Source organism: Balaenoptera acutorostrata, chromosome 14 (assembly GCF_949987535.1).
Source record: "Balaenoptera acutorostrata chromosome 14, mBalAcu1.1, whole genome shotgun sequence".
In the NCBI taxonomy this organism is placed as follows: domain Eukaryota; kingdom Metazoa; phylum Chordata; class Mammalia; order Artiodactyla; family Balaenopteridae; genus Balaenoptera; species Balaenoptera acutorostrata.
The window spans coordinates 62,644,454-62,661,747 of record NC_080077.1 but is presented as its reverse complement, the minus strand read 5'-3'; the positions used below and the strand labels follow the sequence as shown (position 1 = coordinate 62,661,747).

The window sequence follows — 17,294 nt, the reverse complement described above, 5'->3', positions numbered from 1 at the left end:
TCTAACAAATTGCCCGTATCTTACACATACAAACAACAACTGTTTTCAAGATGAAAACTAGTTGAGAAAAAATGAAATAAATTGATAGGTTGCAATCTTTCTTTTTCTTCTCTTGCTTCCTGACTGATATACCTACAAAAGTTGCAGGGGGGAAAAAAGTCCTTTTTCTTTCTAAATCTTGCTACTAGTGTCGTATTGATTTTCTCTCAAGTGCACCCTGTGGTCTCAGATGATCACATGTTTTCTCACATTACTCGTATTGATAACAGCACCTTGACTCACAGGTTGACATATGTTGCTTGAACTGATGACATGGCTCACCGTTGACATATCCTGGTGGTGGGGCGGACCAAGCCTCTTATGCATGAAACCTGAGGAAACAGGCTGTTTCACAACCGTATTCTCCTTCTTTGAAAAGTAACTGTTGTTCACCTCAGATGATCCTTTAAGTCTTGTCAGTGTTGCTTAACATTGTTCCTAATCTCTCCAACAGTGTTTTGAGTTCTTTTGTGTCTCTGCTGATGCAGAAAGGGAAAAAAAAATCCCTCGACTGGGTATAACAATGTTTGAGTGTTCCACGGTTTGTAAGAAAAAATAAAAGTGTTATTAAGAGTCTGAAAGGATACATGGCAGCCGGCCTCTGTGCTACACTGCCTTGGCGCTTTCTTACCTTTGTGCTCTCTCCACCTCCCTGCCTCTGTTTCAGCTAGCTGTGAGGTGGTTGGAACACAGCTGCCATTACCAGTACATGGATGAGCTCCTGCAGTACATCCGCTTTGGCCTGATGGATGTGGACACTCTCCATACAGTTGCCCTGTCCCACCCCCTCGTCCAGGCAAGTGAAACCGCAACAGCACTTGTCAACGAGGCCCTGGAGTACCACCAGAGCATCTACGCACAGCCCGTGTGGCAGACTCGCAGGACCAAACCGCGCTTCCAGTCAGATACTCTGTACATCATTGGTGGGAAGAAGCGTGAGGTCTGTAAAGTCAAGGAGCTTCGGTACTTCAATCCCGTGGATCAGGAGAACGCCCTCATAGCTGCCATTGCCAACTGGAGCGAGCTGGCCCCCATGCCCGTGGGAAGGAGCCACCACTGCGTGGCGGTCATGGGGGACTTCCTGTTCGTAGCAGGAGGGGAAGTCGAGCATGCCAGCGGCCGGACGTGTGCCGTGAGGACTGCCTGTCGCTATGACCCCCGCACTAATTCCTGGGCGGAGATAGCACCCATGAAAAACTGCCGGGAGCATTTCGTTCTGGGAGCCATGGATGAGTACCTCTATGCGGCTGGGGGCAGAAATGAACTGCGCCAGGTTCTGCCGACCGTTGAGCGATATTGCCCCAAGAAGAACAAGTGGACTTTCGTCCAGTCCTTTGACCGGTCCCTCTCCTGTCACGCTGGCTATGTGGCTGATGGTCTTCTTTGGATATCAGGTAGAACATGCCTCATACGTTGGATTTATTACAAAACACTTTCACTGCGGCATAAATTGACAAGTCAGGCTTTGGTAGTGGTGGCCGTGTGTATCTGAACGATTCAGCCAAGGATGCCATTTTAGCTAATTAACAGTCATTTATTGAGCACCATTCTGTAGAGAGCGGTGTATGGGGAAGTAATTGACCTTTCTGTGACTTTCTGAGTGATTAGTGGAGTAAAATTTCAAGATGGAAATGAGTGGCCTGTCACATCTCTTTTTCTACCAAACCTTCTATTGTTTAGATTGTCAGTTTTTGATATTCATGGACGGTATTGCACCCCTGGTGGTTTATCCAGGTCCTTGGCTTTTCCCTTCACCTTGGGCTGCCTGACTAGGAGCCAGTCTATCAAAGACAGGGCAGGCGAAGTAAAAGCCCAGTTAATCCATTTGGATGAGTAAAGCAATGGGAATAGATCCAGGTAGGAGCCATGCTGTGCATTGAGGGAAGGGATTTAAGTTATTGGCTAAAATAATGTTTTTCTGTTATCTGCGAATTGTAGTTACTCATGCCATCCCGATCCTTTATTCCTATTTACTCTCCCATTCTTCCTGATAATTTGGGGGTTCTGATTATTTTGGTTTACTTTTTTTGTCTTTGGTTTTGTTTGAAGCCTTTTGATTATGAACAAAGGAGAGAGACTAGTATAATGAATCCCACGTGCCCATAACCCAGCTTCAGCAGTTATCTACTCATTGCCAGTCTTGTTTCATTCACACCCACATGCTGCTTCCAACCCCTCATGGCTGACTTTTCACTGGCACAGAAGGAGCCTGTGAGGCTTGTGTTATTGACATCACATTATCACCTTGTGTTTCCAATCCTATTATTGGAAAGTCCTCAAATGTCCTCCTTTGAAAGGTTTGCCTATTAGGGAAGAAAGTTGCATCTTCTCTCAGCTGGAGGATACTCATTTTGTGACCCAAGTGGATCTCGCTGAATTTCTATGTCAAGGACAAAGAGGAATAGAAAAATCAAAGAACTTAAATACTGAGAGTAACTTTGAGATGTTTGTACTCAGAAGAATCAATCACTTTTAAGTATACTTGTGAAGACTTATAAGCTTCCTTCAATAGTCTTCTCTAGTTTAACATCTGCTCTGACAAAATTCCCCCTTGCACTTAAAGTAAATTCATTGGACTCTGCCCATTTTTCCTTCTGCTATCCTCAATAACCAGGGATACAGCTGTAGTCTTGGCTCCTCTTGCCTCAATTATTGGCAGTTCACTGATTTTTATTGAAGAAACCTAGCTCATGTCTGGGTTTAAGTGCTCAATAATTCATGAATGAAGTTAAGGTTGGGACTAGGAAAGAGGATAAATGAGGTGTATCCAACAATTACTGGTCCTGTATACCAAATAAACATTAGATATGAGTGTGTATGTTAGTATATGTAGATATATTTAGATAAAGACCTCATTTATCTGGTGACTTGTTCCTTTTTCTTTAAGTATATATTTCAGTATTTAAGAAAAAAGCTACCAGGACTGTATCCTGTTAGATTTGTTGAAGAAACCTTAAACTTGGCTGCAAATAAATCCTTGCTATTAGAAGGAACGGATCTGTACTTGACTTAGATAACAAAACAGTGATGAATTTATGAAATCGGTATAATTTATATTTTATTCCAACTTACATCCCTTCCTTTGACTCATTTAGTTTTCATATATTGCTAAGGTACTGCACTCCTAAATTTTGCATTGCATTTTCTAAATTTTGTATACATTTCTCATAATTAGTTTAATAATTATTCCTTACTTACTTTTATTTTTGGGCTATAAAACTAGCTTTTAAAAAAAGTGCTGGAGTTTCCCTTACATAGTCTTAAAAATACGACTACTTAATACCTTCTTTAGTGAGGCCTTGAGAAAGCACTGAAACTTATGTTAGCCTGGCTAGATCTATCAACCTGGTATCAAGCTGACTTCTCTTTCCATATGGGTCTGTATGTTTCCTTTTCCGTTGTATTAAATGTATCAACTTATTACAGTCCATACTGCTATATCACTTTGTTTTTCCCCTACTATGAAAGGAAATACATTTCCTTTGTTCTTCTTTTGCACTAATATATGCTGCCTGTGTTAACCATACTTAATGAAAACAATCACAATTTTCTCAGGTTTGTTTCTCCCTACTGTGTACTTGAGATGAAAAACTCACTTCCCTGTGTACAGTACAATACCTTTAATTGGAAAGAAGAGGAAATCACCAGTGACATTTCTAATACCTTCAGTCGTCTGCCTCTTTCCTCAGGCTCAGCTTATAATAAATCAATTGTGAATCTAACCATGGATAGGGAGGGGTTGCTATGGACTCCTTAAAAAAAAAAAAGGCAGCTATATTTCACCCTGACTATCTCTGATTTAGAAGTGTTACCCTGATTTTTTTCGGAGCAGATGAAAATGTTTGAGGCTATTCCTTACCCTTTACCAAATAATTAAATATTTCCAGTTTAATTGATGGGGGATTGGGTCATTGGCATCCTTCTGGTATTTTGTAAGCTTTGCCTAAGGTGAAGGTAGTAAGGATTATAGGATGTGGATTTTAGGAGCTTATTTCTGTTCCACAGAACACAAAATGAACGTTTCTTTAGGGACTCGATATTTCCAGTGTGCTCCCTCTCTATACATACCCTCTCCCCTTCTCTGTCCAATTTAGGGTCAGGATACCTGGAAACCTGTCCGTGGTTTTAAAAAAGGAGACAAGCAAAGATGAATTCAGAAAACTAGGCTGTATAGATGTGCCCATTAGCATGTAATTTAAGATGTTAGAGTTAGTCAGATTTTACAGGCTCCTCCAGCATTTGACATCGTGACCCAATTCACAAATGCGCCACATCATTTCTACTTGAAATTCACAATACTGAAGTAAAATAAGCATTAAATATCCTGCCGTTGTGCTTTAAAAGGTATGCTCTCCATTGTCAGACATTGTTTGTGAACTACTAAAAAGATCCTTTTTTTGTGAGTGAAAATGAATCGTGAGCTCATCTTGCAGAATAACTTACCTTTTCATTTTTGTCAAATGGCAGCAGGATAATGGGAAGCTAACCACAAAATTAGTGCTTTAAAACTGCAATAATAAGACAAATGGTACTGCATTTCCTCAAAAGCGGCACTTAGTGTTTTCTTGATTCTCTTGGTGAATGCTACATCTTTATTAAAGTCAGTGCTGGTTCATAGATAAATAAGAATAATTCAGCAAACACACTTCCTGCCCTCTAGGAGCTGACAATCAAAGAGTTTTTCAGGTATTTCACTAATGAAAGAACATTTGTTAGGGCTTCTATAACTCCCTAGAAGATATATTTATTTTCATCTTGATTAAATTTAGATGAAGTTTGCATTGCCCCATTTTAAGTAACTTTAATTTATTCAAACCTACTAAAGGGACTTTACAATTAGAACAGTATAAAACATCATTAACATTTTTAAAATGCCATGGCTGTAACTTTACTGCGCAAAGATCATTTTACTTGCATCTAAAAAAATTATATACAACATATTAGGAACTAATGGGGGCATGGCAGAGGCTGACCGTGGTGCTCTGAGGTCACAGATTGAGGGCACATGCAAGTGTGAAATTTGCTCCACTTTGACCAACCAGGAGATGCTGAGCAAGTTTCCTCACCTCCCTGAGTCTTGTTCCAGGCTAGTGCGGGAGCCACAAAGACAGGTCCCACGCCTGGGCTCATAGTTTTTTGTCTTTTTTTTTAAAATAAATTTGTTTGTTTATTTATTTATTTATTTATTTATTTATTTATTTATTTATGGCTGCGTTGGGTCTTCGTTGCTGCATGTGGGCTTTCTCTGGTTGCGGCGAGCGGGGGCTACTCTTCGTCACGGTGCGTGGGCTTCTTGTTGCGGTGGCTTCTCTTGTGGAGCACGGGCTCTAGGCACGTGGGCTTCAGTAGTTGTGTCACGCGGGCTCAGTAGTTGTGGCACGTGGGCTCTAGAGCGCAGGCTCAGTAGTTGCGGCGCATGGGCTTTGTTGCTCCGCGGCATGTGGGATCTTCCCAGACCAGGACTCGAACCCGTGTCCCATGCATTGGCAGGTGGATTCTTAACCACTGCGCCAGCAGGGAAGTCCGGGCTCACAGTTTTTAAATGGATGATTACAGTAAAGTGTGTGGTGTGTGTGGGTGTGATGATAGACAGCTTTCCAAGGTACAGAAGCAGCGTGAAGCAGGAAGTAATCAGTGCAGGGGCACGAGAGGCTTCACAGAAGTTTGTGGCACCTTCAGCCTCCCTTGGCCTCAGGTCCATTGGCTGCTTCCCACTTGCCCATTTACCCTTCCCTGTGCTCAGGCTTGGGCTTCATGGTGCAGCCGTTTCAATAACTCTCTTGCCCTCTGGCAGGCACACACTGTTGGGCAAACCCAATGGTCCGCTTTGTGCCTGTACCTGGGCAGCTGAGCCCGGTGGGAGGAGGCCAGCTGACAGGCGGCTTGGCACATGTATCCACTCAGCCCCCAGGCCCTCTCTACATCCTACCACTAGGGTCTCACCCACTCTCCTTCACCAGCTGTAATGCCCTCACTCTCCTCAAACTCAGAGATAGAACCTTGCCTCCTGTTTCTCAGAACAGATGGAAGCAAGGAGGCTCTCGCAGCAGATCAGTTACGATGAGAAGGCGGTGGAGAGTAAGAGGAGACGGAGGGGCCAGAGATGGTGTGGAAAGGGGCGGAAGGTGGGGAAACACTAGCCAGGAGGGTGCAGAGGAGGGGGAGCAAAGGAAGGAGCTGAAAAGGCGTGATGGGCAAGGCCAGAGGAGGAGGCGTGGTGTAGAAACCAAAGCCAAAGCAGAAGGGTGCGTGACAAGTGTCCTGTGGGGACATCTAAGTCCAGAATATCTCCTCTGCAGTTTCAGTCAGGAACTGCTTGGTAATTTCAGTGACAGCGGTTTCCGGAGAGTGGAAGAAGGTGGAAGCTAGAATGCAGTGGTTGAAGGTGTGGCTGGAGACTGAGGGAGTAACAGCTGCAGGTACATAGGCCACCTTTGCACAAAGCCGGGATTTCATCTAAACTTGACTTCCTGAACCTGAGTTTACCCAGCAACTTTCCGATCATTGTGTTCTGGCCGACAGGGAGAGACTGTGCTGTTTCTAGGTACACACATACTTCAGTCCGGGTGACAGCCATATTTTTCTTTTTCTTTTTTAAAAAATTAATTAATTAATTAATTAATTTATTTCCTGACCACGCCACACGGCATGTGGGATCTTAGTTCCCCGACCAGGGGTCGAATCCGCGCCCCCTGCATTGGGAGCCCAGAGTCTTAATCACTGGACCACCAGGGAAGTTCCCGTATTTTTCATTATAAATTAATAAATAACATCTTGGCTTTAGGAAGAAAAAAGGAGGAAAGATGGAAAGAAAGAAAAAGAAGGAAATTTGGCTGAGAAAAGAGAGAGTAAGGAGGAAATCCAGGGTCAAAGGAGGGAACTTTCTTTGAGGATGTGAGCGCATTAAGCACATCTATAGCTAAGGGGAAGGAGAGAGTGAATTTGAAGTGAAGGGAGTAGGGGCGTCCTCTGGTTGGTAAATGCTGAGAGCAGCTCCTAGGTACCAGGAATGGGGATAAGTCTGGGGGATACAATATTGACCACAGACACAGGGTCCCGAAGAGGCCAGAGGGAGTTTGGGAGGGGTTCAGTCTTGGACGGGAGGAGGAGAGACACCTCCAGCTCCAGGGCAGGAGGCAATGCTGGATGTGGACCTAGGTAAGCTCAGAGAGGAGGGACAGGGACCTGCAGAGGGTCCTTGCCATGGAGTCAAGGGAGGGACAGGGTTGTCTGTGGAGATCGTGCCGTGTCAGGACCAGGTAGAGGGCCTGAGGAGAGTGGCCTTGGGAAAAGCTGCTGAGAGAAAACAGAGGGAACTGACATGTTTAAAAAAATTGTGTCAGAACCCACACTAAGTTGGAAACCACGAAATTATGATATCCCAGTTTGCAAATTTCTGTTCTGTTATTTGGTGGTGCTCAGCAGAGAACTGGAGAGGGAAAATCCTTGGATTCATTCACAATGGAAGGTTTTTAGGCTGGGAAGAGCCCAGAGGATCCTACTGGAAGAGTTCAGCATGCTGGGATCCCAATTAGGTGAGGGTCAAGGGCTTAAGGTTTGCTTGAGGGAGAAATAAGTGTGTCGTGTTATGGGAGTGGGTACCTGAGAGGGTCTGTTTGTTGCCCCTGGGAGAGGGTTCAGGCTTCATAGCTTGACATTCCACTTAAAACTTCCTAGTGGGCTGGAATTCCACTGAATGAAATCTTCTTTGTTGCTTCAGATCCCAGCAACCAGCTGGCCACAGCCGTTACTTTTTCTTCTCTGTTTTCACTTCTGCCCCAGCCTTTACTACTCTCCATATGAAAGAGATGAAAACAAAACCATTACAGTATTGTACTGAGATGGATGCCAAACAGAAATGAACCATTCTACAATCCTTTTAAAAGAGCTCAGTGGGGCTTCCCTGGTGGCGCAGTGGTTGAGAATCTGCCTGCTAATGCAGGAGACACGGGTTCGAGCCCTGGTCTGGGAAGATCCCACATGCCACGGAGCAGCTGGGCCCGTGAGCCACAGCTGCTGAGCCTGCGCGTCTGGAGCCTGTGCCCCGCAACGGGAGGGGCCGCGATAGTGAAAGGCCCGCGCACCGCGATGAAGAGTGGCCCCCACTTGCCGCAACTAGAGAAAGCCCTCGCACGAACCGAAGACCCAGCACAACCAAAAATAAATAAATAAATAAATAAATAAATAAATAAATAAAGTTTATAAAAAAAAAAAAAAAAAAGAGCTCAGTGGTTTGAAGAAAGCGATCGTATCACCTACATTCTCCAAAATAATTATCAAAGCCTTCATCCTAAACTGACTTCTCTTTATTCTGAAGTAGCAGTTGGTTTCCCCTCACACTGCTCCTCAAGAAATGAGGCTTAAGGAGGTGAAATGATTTTTCTGGTTCACACAGCAAGTATTTGACAAAGCTGGAATTTGATCTCTGTATCTCTGGTGTTTGAAAACCATACTTTTCCCACGAAACCTCACAAACCAGTTACAACAAAGGTCTCAAAACAGGTGCTTACATTGTAAAAGGAACTTCCAAATGGCATGACTGAAAGTAAATGATACATAGAAGAGTAATCATACCTGGAGACTTGTGTAGAATCAGTAATCATTTGATTGTCTTTAATTGTTTAACTGACCATCTTTCTTGGGGCACAGAGCTGAGCTATATAATGTCTTCCTTTTTGTGTTTCTATAGTTTAGTTTCTAAAACATAAACAATAATATAAAGTTAAAATGCATACAGAAACAGTGATAATATGGAGGTACTCTAAAGTACATTGGTTTAGATGAGAACATTATTTTCTGAAAGGATTGCATATTAAAATATAGTAGTCTAGTGGCCTTTAAAATTGGTAGTTTAAGTAGTTAAAAAAACACCCATTGGCTCTAAAATTCCCCTCATGGTGATTACAGCCTTTGTTTATATGATCCATTTGTGTCTGTCTAGATGAATCTAGAAAAAGAAGGTAGAAAAAGAGTGAGCTGAATTGCTCTATCTAAGAATATGAGAAATACGTCATTTTCTTTATTCCCAAGAGGAGATAAGAAGATTAAAGCTACTTCATGGAAATGGGGAATGGCTGAAGAATTTGGTTGATGGCAGGAAAGAGGTAAAAGATCCAACAAGAACACAGCAAAACCAGGACACTAGAGACAGGCAGAGGTGACCTTGAGAACTTAACCCTGCTAGGAACGTGCAGAAATCTTTGGAGGCAGGATTTCAACTTTCTACAGAATGAAGAATTGGAGTTAGAGCAAATTTTATTGAGATTTTAAAGGTCAGCTGACATCTGCATTGTGGTAGATTTTACCATCATTTATTAGTTCACTTATTTAAAATAACACATGGTGCATACTTTACATATTTTGGATTACAAGTTTATATTTGTTTGCTCTAGGTGACATAAATATAATTTATATTTTCAAGTGCATCAACCTTTTCTTTATAGATATTTTGTAAACTTGAGACTTCCTTTGCGGATTTCGAATATATTAATAACCCATCCATTTGTGTGGTTTCCTCAAGTGTGACAGAAATAATATGGATACTAGTTTTAATTTAATGCCTGGATTAAGTATGCTTCTATTCAAGATGCTAATTTAGTAGAAAGATTCTTGGCTTTAATTGTTTATGTAGCATTATTAACACTCCCAAAATATGGATGGTCTAATATCATGTAAAAATAGATAATAAAAAGTTTATTTTTGCATTCATTGTAAATATTCTCATGGTGTCCATTTTATCAAGGAATATTAATGAGTTTGGCTCTCTTAAAAAATGACACATATGAACTCACACCTACTGCTTTTGATAATTAGACTATGAGTGTAAAGATTTTAGTCTTTCGAGAATTGGAGCAAATTTACAGAGGAGATGCTTAAACTATTAAAGAAGGAAAAAGTCTTTGATACCTTATAAACAAGCCAGTAATTGTGGTTATTAGAAAAAAGAACTATAAGGAATCTATTTCAGACTACAAAATTCATTCATTTATTAATTCAGTATTTCTTACTTATTTTTTCAATATTCCATACATATTCATTTGTGAAAGTGGCAAGAAATTTTTATAAACAAACTACAGTATTTTTTTTTTTATAAATTTATTTATTTATTTATTTATTTATTTATTTTTGGCTGCGTTGGGTCTTCGTTGCTGCGTGCGGGCTTTCTCTAGTTGCGGCGAGCGGGGGCTACTCTTCGTTGCGGTGCTCAGTCTTCTCATTGCGGTGGCTTCTCTTGTTGCGGAACACGGTCTCTAGGAGCACGGGCTTCAGTAGTTGTGGCGCACGGGCTTCGTTGCTCCGTGGCATGTGGGATCTTCCCGGGCCAGGGATCAAACCCGTGTCCCCTGCATTGGCAGGCGGATTCTTAACCACTGCGCCACCAGGGGAGCCCCACTACTACACTATTGTAGTAAACTTCCCGTATGGATGGCCTCTTTACCGAGTACTCTTGTTCATCTGAAACCTGTGAGAGAGGTCTCACTGTCTCCATTTTGCATGTGAGGACATGAACTTGGCTGTTAAATGGCTCCCCCAAGGATAGAGTCATAAAGGAGCTGGGAGTGGAGGTTGACGGCACACCTTCTGCTGAAATGCACCCCCTAGACTAGTGTGAAGCTGGCACTGCAGGCCTCCAAGAGAGCTGCAGAGAACTCAAGATGGTTTGCCACAATCCTGAACTGGCTCACAGAATTCCAGCCTGGAGTGTCTTCCCTAAGAGCATGGACACGTTCAGTTCTTTGCATCCTGCTCTGTTCCAGTAAGGGTACTAGCACTGCATTAGGTACCACTCTTTTCTACTAAAGAGTTTAGTGTAGGACTCTCTATTTATCAACAGAGGTATTTCTATCCCTGAAAAAAAAAAAAGAAAAATTAGCAGAGCCACCAGACTTGACCTACCCTGGCCAACGAATATTGAGAGCTGTTTTTCTAAACACTATTTTGTGGACACTGTCAGCATTGGCTAGTTGTTGCTTTTGAGCACAACGAGTTTAGGAGTTGGTGACCTCTCAGTAGTGGAGACAGAGGTTGTTTGTTTAGCAGTCACCTGTCATCTTCTCCCCGGCATGCACTCATCCATTTGTCACAATGTTTTGTGGGGAGTTGAACAGGGAAGCTTAAGAAAAATGCTTTACTCTTGTCTTGATGATAGAAAGCATTTCTCCCTGCTGGTAGCATGGTGGTAACTTTTCATTCCTTCTGGCAGTTTTTAAAGACTTATTTGACTTTGGGGGAACCTGCCGTATATCTTTAAGTCACAGTTCAGAAGTATAAGACAGGATTGTTCATTTTCAATCTTGGCTGAAAAGTCTTAACTTTGACTGTGGCACTTAAAAGTCAGGGAAAACTTGGCTTTAAAAATGGATGCTGATATGAGATGGCATATTTAATGACAGATGTATCTATAGAAAGCTGTTAAGATGCAGATTATCCCCCCTGGGGTGGGGGAGGGAGATCAAAACTGCCAATCTGTAAAATATACTCAATAGAGGAAGGCATGGAATGTATCTTCGCAAGTGCTTTGATTGCAGGGGGCAGTATAGCAGCATGTGGCATCATAACCCAGAGCAGACAAATCAGCTTGATGACTTTCAAAGCCAGGAATACTGCTGCAGGCAAGGGTACTCCAGTCTAGGATAAATTAAAACATATAGAGACTATTATTAATTCCGTATCTATTTTTGTATAGTCAAATCTGTATGCAAATCCTTAGCATCTCATTTCAGAAGATTAATCTAAAAGTAAAGAGTGTTATGTGAAGGGAACGTAATGATAAAGCTCTGAAAATGAGTAACATTGCTAGAGAAATGTGGGCTGCAAACGTGGATGCTTTTTAAAAAATTTATCTTTTGTACTGAGAAGAAATGTTTTTTTATTTATATGCTCATTTGTAAGTTATTTCAAAGGGGGAAAGAAATAGAACCAATTCTTAAGGTTTTCCCTTGCAATCCTGACTTGGCAAAAGTTACAGCACTCGGTTTTTTAGGCACCTCCTGCGGTTTAACATTCTAGAAGTAATCAACGAAATAAGTAACTAAGACTTTTATTTTTACCCCCAACTAGTAACCCAATATCTCATTTCTAAATATTGTCATGTGAGTGAGAATTTGTATGTAAGGGTAAGGAATCTAATTACTGAGTGCAGATTAAGGGGGAAAAAATGTATTATAAATGCATCTGTGGAAGACAGTAAATAGTAATTCTGAAAAGCATGAAGATAAATGGTGTGCTGTGCTTGGGAGAAAGGATGCAATAGCTGCATTCTAATCCATTGATTATACATTTAATCTATAATGGGCAGAGTCTGATACATATTATAGTGTAAATATCGTCAAATAGTGTCATAAACAGATAGTTTATTGCAGTAGATATTAATTCTGTCCCATATTTCTAAAACAAGTAGAGAAACTGTCAAAGTTTTGAAATAAAGGGGGGAGTTCACCTCTGTTCCCTCTCATTTGGAGAAATGATTATAGGCGAGCTGGACATTAATCTGGTGGTTATGGCCCAGATCAAAAACACTTGGCGGTCATTTTAACCCTGAAAACTTGTGAAGTTTCAATAGATTTGATTATTCTTCCATAGTTATGCTAAGAAAGAATTATTGGACATTCCATTTTTAATTAGATTTAAAAACAAGAAGGTTTGGGGGGAAAGCAAACATACCTCTGTATTTATTTTGACATACATTTTGACTCTATGTAGGCATTTCAGCCTCAGCTTTCTTAAGTGTATTATCCTTTTCTTTGATTTCATCTTTAAAAATGAGACATTTAGGGCTTCCCTGGTGGCGCAGTGGTTGGGAGTCTGCCTGCTGGTGCAGGGGACGCGGGTTCAGGCCCTGGTCTGGGGGGATCCCGCGTGCCGCGGAGCGGCTGGGCCCGTGAGCCACAATTGCTGAGCCTGCGCGTCTGGAGCCTGTGCCCCGTGACGGGAGGGGCCGTGATGGAGAGGGGCCCGCGCGCCGCGATGAAGAGCGGTCCCCGCACCGCGATGAAGAGTGGCCCCCGCTTGCCGCAACTGGAGAAAGCCCTCGCACGAACCGAAGACCCAACACAGCCAAAAATAAAATAAATAAAATAAATAAAATCAAGTAAAAACTTTAAAAAAAAAAAAAAAAAAAAAAATGAGACATTTAGTGAGAAATCCAGAGAAGACTTTATTTGAGGGCAGGAAGCTCATTTCTCTCTGTTCTTTGTGGATTTCTTCTGCAGACAAAACTTTCCTTGATCTTAAAAGTGGTTGCAAGCTTCAGAGAGAACTTAAAAAAAAAAAAAAAAAAGCCTTCCAGTTAATAATAGCTATGGTCAATTACATGAAAGATATACTCTCCTTACTGGGATTGAATGAGAGAGTAATGATTGGCCTGGACAGATTCCCTCTCCTTTACATATCCATTAGTACTGATTGATTATCACACTTTAGTTAAGTTGATGCACTAATTCTCTGGCGTCTGGTTGACTTGACTTCAGTTAAACAGACAAGGAAGACTTTATTCAAGACTATTGCACTAGGGGAGAGAGACCAGAATGCAGTTTGAAATCAACTCCTCTGAAAAACAACAGGGTTTTTAAGCACTGGGGTGAGCTGGTAGAAATATACTGAAGTACTTTTGGAAGAAGGTTGATCAATGTGATGTGTTGAGCACATTCAGTTACCCTAAGTTTGTAAATGTTTTTCTCTGTGGTTAGGCCATTTGTGTTTGCTGATTTGTACCCGTCAGAGTTAGGCTCCTAGCCTCCACAGAAACTGGGAGATAGGAGCATTCTCTTCCTTGATGATAACCTCTCAATGGCATGGCTCCCAGGTCTTTGAGGAAGATATTCCTGGGTTGTAAAACTTGCAAGAAGCTTCTTAAATGATTTATATCTCAAAGAGGCAGAGAGAAAGAATTTGCAAGTTTTTTAAAATAAATGCTGTAAGTAAAGGGAGGTCAGGGGCCAGAGACAGGAAGAAGCCTGTCTAAAGTTTAGTTAAGCTGAGAGGAATGTTAAGGCCACCTTGGTCAATATTATAATAGTACACATTTTAAAGTTATTTTTTATTTTTTTATTTTAATTTTCCAGTTGAAGTACATTTGACGTATAATACTATGTTAATTTCAGGTTTACAACATATTGATTCAACATTTATATACATTACCATGAGCACCATGGTAAGTTTAGTAACCGTCTGTCACCATGCAAAGTTATTACAGTATTGTTGGCTGTATTCCCTATACTGTACATTACATCCCCATGACTTGTTTATTTTATAACTGGAATTTTGTACCTCTTAATTCCCTTCACCAATTTCACCCAATCCTTCACCCCTTTCCCCTCTGGTGACAACCAGTTCTCTGTATCTATGAATCTGTTTGTTTTGTTTTGTTTGTTCGTTTGCTTTGTTTTTTAGATTCCACATATAAGTGAAATCATACAGTATTTGTCTTTCTTGGTCTGACTATTTTCCTTAGCATAATACCCTCTAGATCCAACTGTGTTGTCACAAATATAAGGATTTCATTCTTTTTTATGGCTGAGTAATATTCCATTACATATATCACATCTTCCTCATTCATTCATCCATCAGTGGACACTTAGGTTTCTTCCATATGTTGGCTATTGTAAATAATGCTGCAATGAGCATAAACATAGGGGTGCATATGTCTTTTTGAATTAGTGTTTTCGTTTTCTTTGGATAAATACCCAGAAATGGAATTGCTGGATGATAAGGTAGTTCTGTTTTTAATTTATTGAGGAATTTCCATACTGTTCTCCATAGTGGCTGCAACAACCTAAATTCCCACCAACAGTGCACAAAAGTCCCCTTTTTCTACATCCTTGACAACACTTGTTATTTCTTGTCTTTTTGATAATAGCCATTTTGACATGTGTGAGGTGAAATCTCATTGTGGTTTTGATTCATTTCCCTGTTGATTAGTGATGTTGAGCATCTTTTCATGTGTCTGTTGGCCATCTGTATGTCTTCCTTAGAAAAATATCTGTTCAGGTCCTCTGCTCATTTTTCAATCAGATTGTCTATTTTTTGATATTAAGTTGTGTGAGTTATTTATATATTTTGAATATCAACCCTTTATGGGATATATCATTTGCAAATATCTTCTCCCATTCAGGAGGCTGCCTTTTTGTTTGGTCGAAGATTTCCCTTGCTGTGAAAAAGCTTTTTAGTTTGATATAGTCCCATTTGTTTATTTTTGCTTTTGTTTCGTTGACTGAAGAGGCAAATTCAAAAATATTGCTAAGAGTGCTATCAAAGAGTGTATTGCCTATGTTTTCTTCTAGGAGTTTTTATGGTTTCAGGTCTTACATTTAAGCCTTTAATCCATTTTGCATTTATTTTTGTGTATGGTGTGAGAAAGTGGTCTAGTTTCATTCTTTTGCATGTACCTGTCCAATTTTACCAACACCATTTATCAGTGAGACTGTGTTTTACCCAAAGTATATTTCTAGCTTCTTTTTGATAGATTAGTTGACAAAAGAAGCATGGCTTTCTTTCTGGGCTCTCTATTCTGTTCCATTGATCTATGTGTCTGTTTTTATGCCAGTGCCATACAGTTTTGATAACTATAGCTGTGTAGTACAGTTTGAAATTAGGGAGTGTGATACCTCCAGCTTTGTTCTTCTTTCTTAAGATTGCTTTGGCTATTTAGGGTCTTTTGTGGTTTGTTACAAATTTTAGGATTATTTATTGCAGTTCTATAAAAACTGCCATTGGTATTTTGTTTCTCTTTCTTTCTTTTGCATTTTTGAATTTTATTTTATTTATTTTTTTATACAGCAGGTTCTTATTAGTTATCCATTTTATACATATTAGTGTATACATGTCAATCCCAATCTCCCAATTCATCCCACCACCACCACCGCCCCCCCCCCCAACCAGCACTTTCCCCCCTTGGTGTCCATACGTTTGTTCTCTACATCTGTGTCTCTGTTTCTCTCCTGCAAACCAGTTCATCTGTACCATTTTTCTAGGTTCCACATATATGCGTTAATATATGATATTTGTTTTTCTCTTTCTGACTTACTTCACTCTATATGACACTTTCTAGATCTATCCACATCTCTACAAATGACCCAATTTCGTTCCTTTTTATGGCTGAGTAATATTCCATTGTATATATGTACCACATCTTCGTTACCCATTCGTCTGTCGAAGGGCATTTAGGTTGCTTCCATGACCTGGCTATTGTAAATACTGCTGTAATGAACATTGGGGTGCATGTGTCTTTTTGAATTATGGTTTTCTCCAGGTATATGCCCAGTAGTGGGATTGCTGGATCATATGGTAATTCTATTTTTAGTTTTTTAAGGAACCTTCATACTGTTCTCCATAGTGGCTCTATCAATTTACATTCCCACCAGTAGTGCAAGAGCGTTCCCTTTTCTCCACACCCTCTCCAGCATTTGTTGTTTGTAGATTTTCTGATGATGCCCATTCTAACTGGTGTGAGGTGATACCTCATTGTGGTTTTGATTTGCATTTCTCTAATAATTAGTGATGTTGAGCAGCTTTTCATGTGCTTCTTGGCCATCTGTATGTCTTCTTTAGAAAAATGTCTGTTTAAGTCTTCTGCCCATTTTTTGATTGAGTTATTTGTTCTTTTAATATTGAGCTGCATGAGCTGTTTATATATTTTGGAGATTAATCCTTTGTCCGTTGATTCGTTTGCAAATATTTTCTCTCATTCTGAGGGTTGTCTTTTAGTCTTGTTTGTAGTTTCCTTTGCTTTGCAAAAGCTTTGAAGTTTCATTAGGTCCCATTTGTTTATTTTTGTTTTTATTTCCATTAGTCTAGGAGGTGGATCAAAAAAGATCTTGATGTGATTTATGTCAAATAGTGTTCTTCCTATCTTTTCCTCTAAGAGTTTTATAGTGTCTGGTCTTACATTTAGGTCTCTAATCCATTTTGAGTTTATTTTTGTGTATGGTGTTAGGGAGTGTTCTAATTTCATTCTTTTATATGTAGCTGTCCAGTTTTCCCAGCACCACTTATTGAAGAGACTGTCTTTTCTCCATTGTATATCCTTGCCTCCTTTGTCATAGATTAGTTGACCATAGGTGCGTGGGTTTATCTCTGGGTTTTCTATTCTGTTCCATTTATCTATATTTCTGTTTTCATGCAAGTACCATATTGTCTTGATTACATAGCTTTGTAATGTAGTTGGAAGTCAGGGAGACTGATTCCTCCAGCTCTGTTTTTTTCCCTCAAGACTGCTTTGGATGGGCTTCCCTGATGGTGCAGTGGTTGAGAATCTG

The 17,294-nt window shown here is 40.6% G+C and overlaps 1 protein-coding gene across 10 annotated transcripts in view; it reads left to right on the top strand.

The window, feature by feature from the left end:
- KLHL32 (kelch like family member 32) overlaps window positions 1-17,294 on the top strand; it is a 234,967-nt gene that overhangs the window by 180,606 nt on the left and 37,067 nt on the right. For 5 of the 10 annotated variants that reach the window (XM_007169672.3, XM_028163403.2, XM_007169669.3 and 2 more), the window contains one exon: window positions 707-1,433. The exons of 3 other annotated variants lie outside the window; for them this stretch is intronic. In XM_007169672.3, coding sequence (XP_007169734.1) covers window positions 707-1,433 — 727 coding nt within the window. Of the gene's footprint in view, window positions 1-706; window positions 1,434-17,294 lie in introns of those variants that run through there. 2 more of the 10 variants (XM_007169673.3, XM_028163404.2) reach the window with 2 other exon arrangements.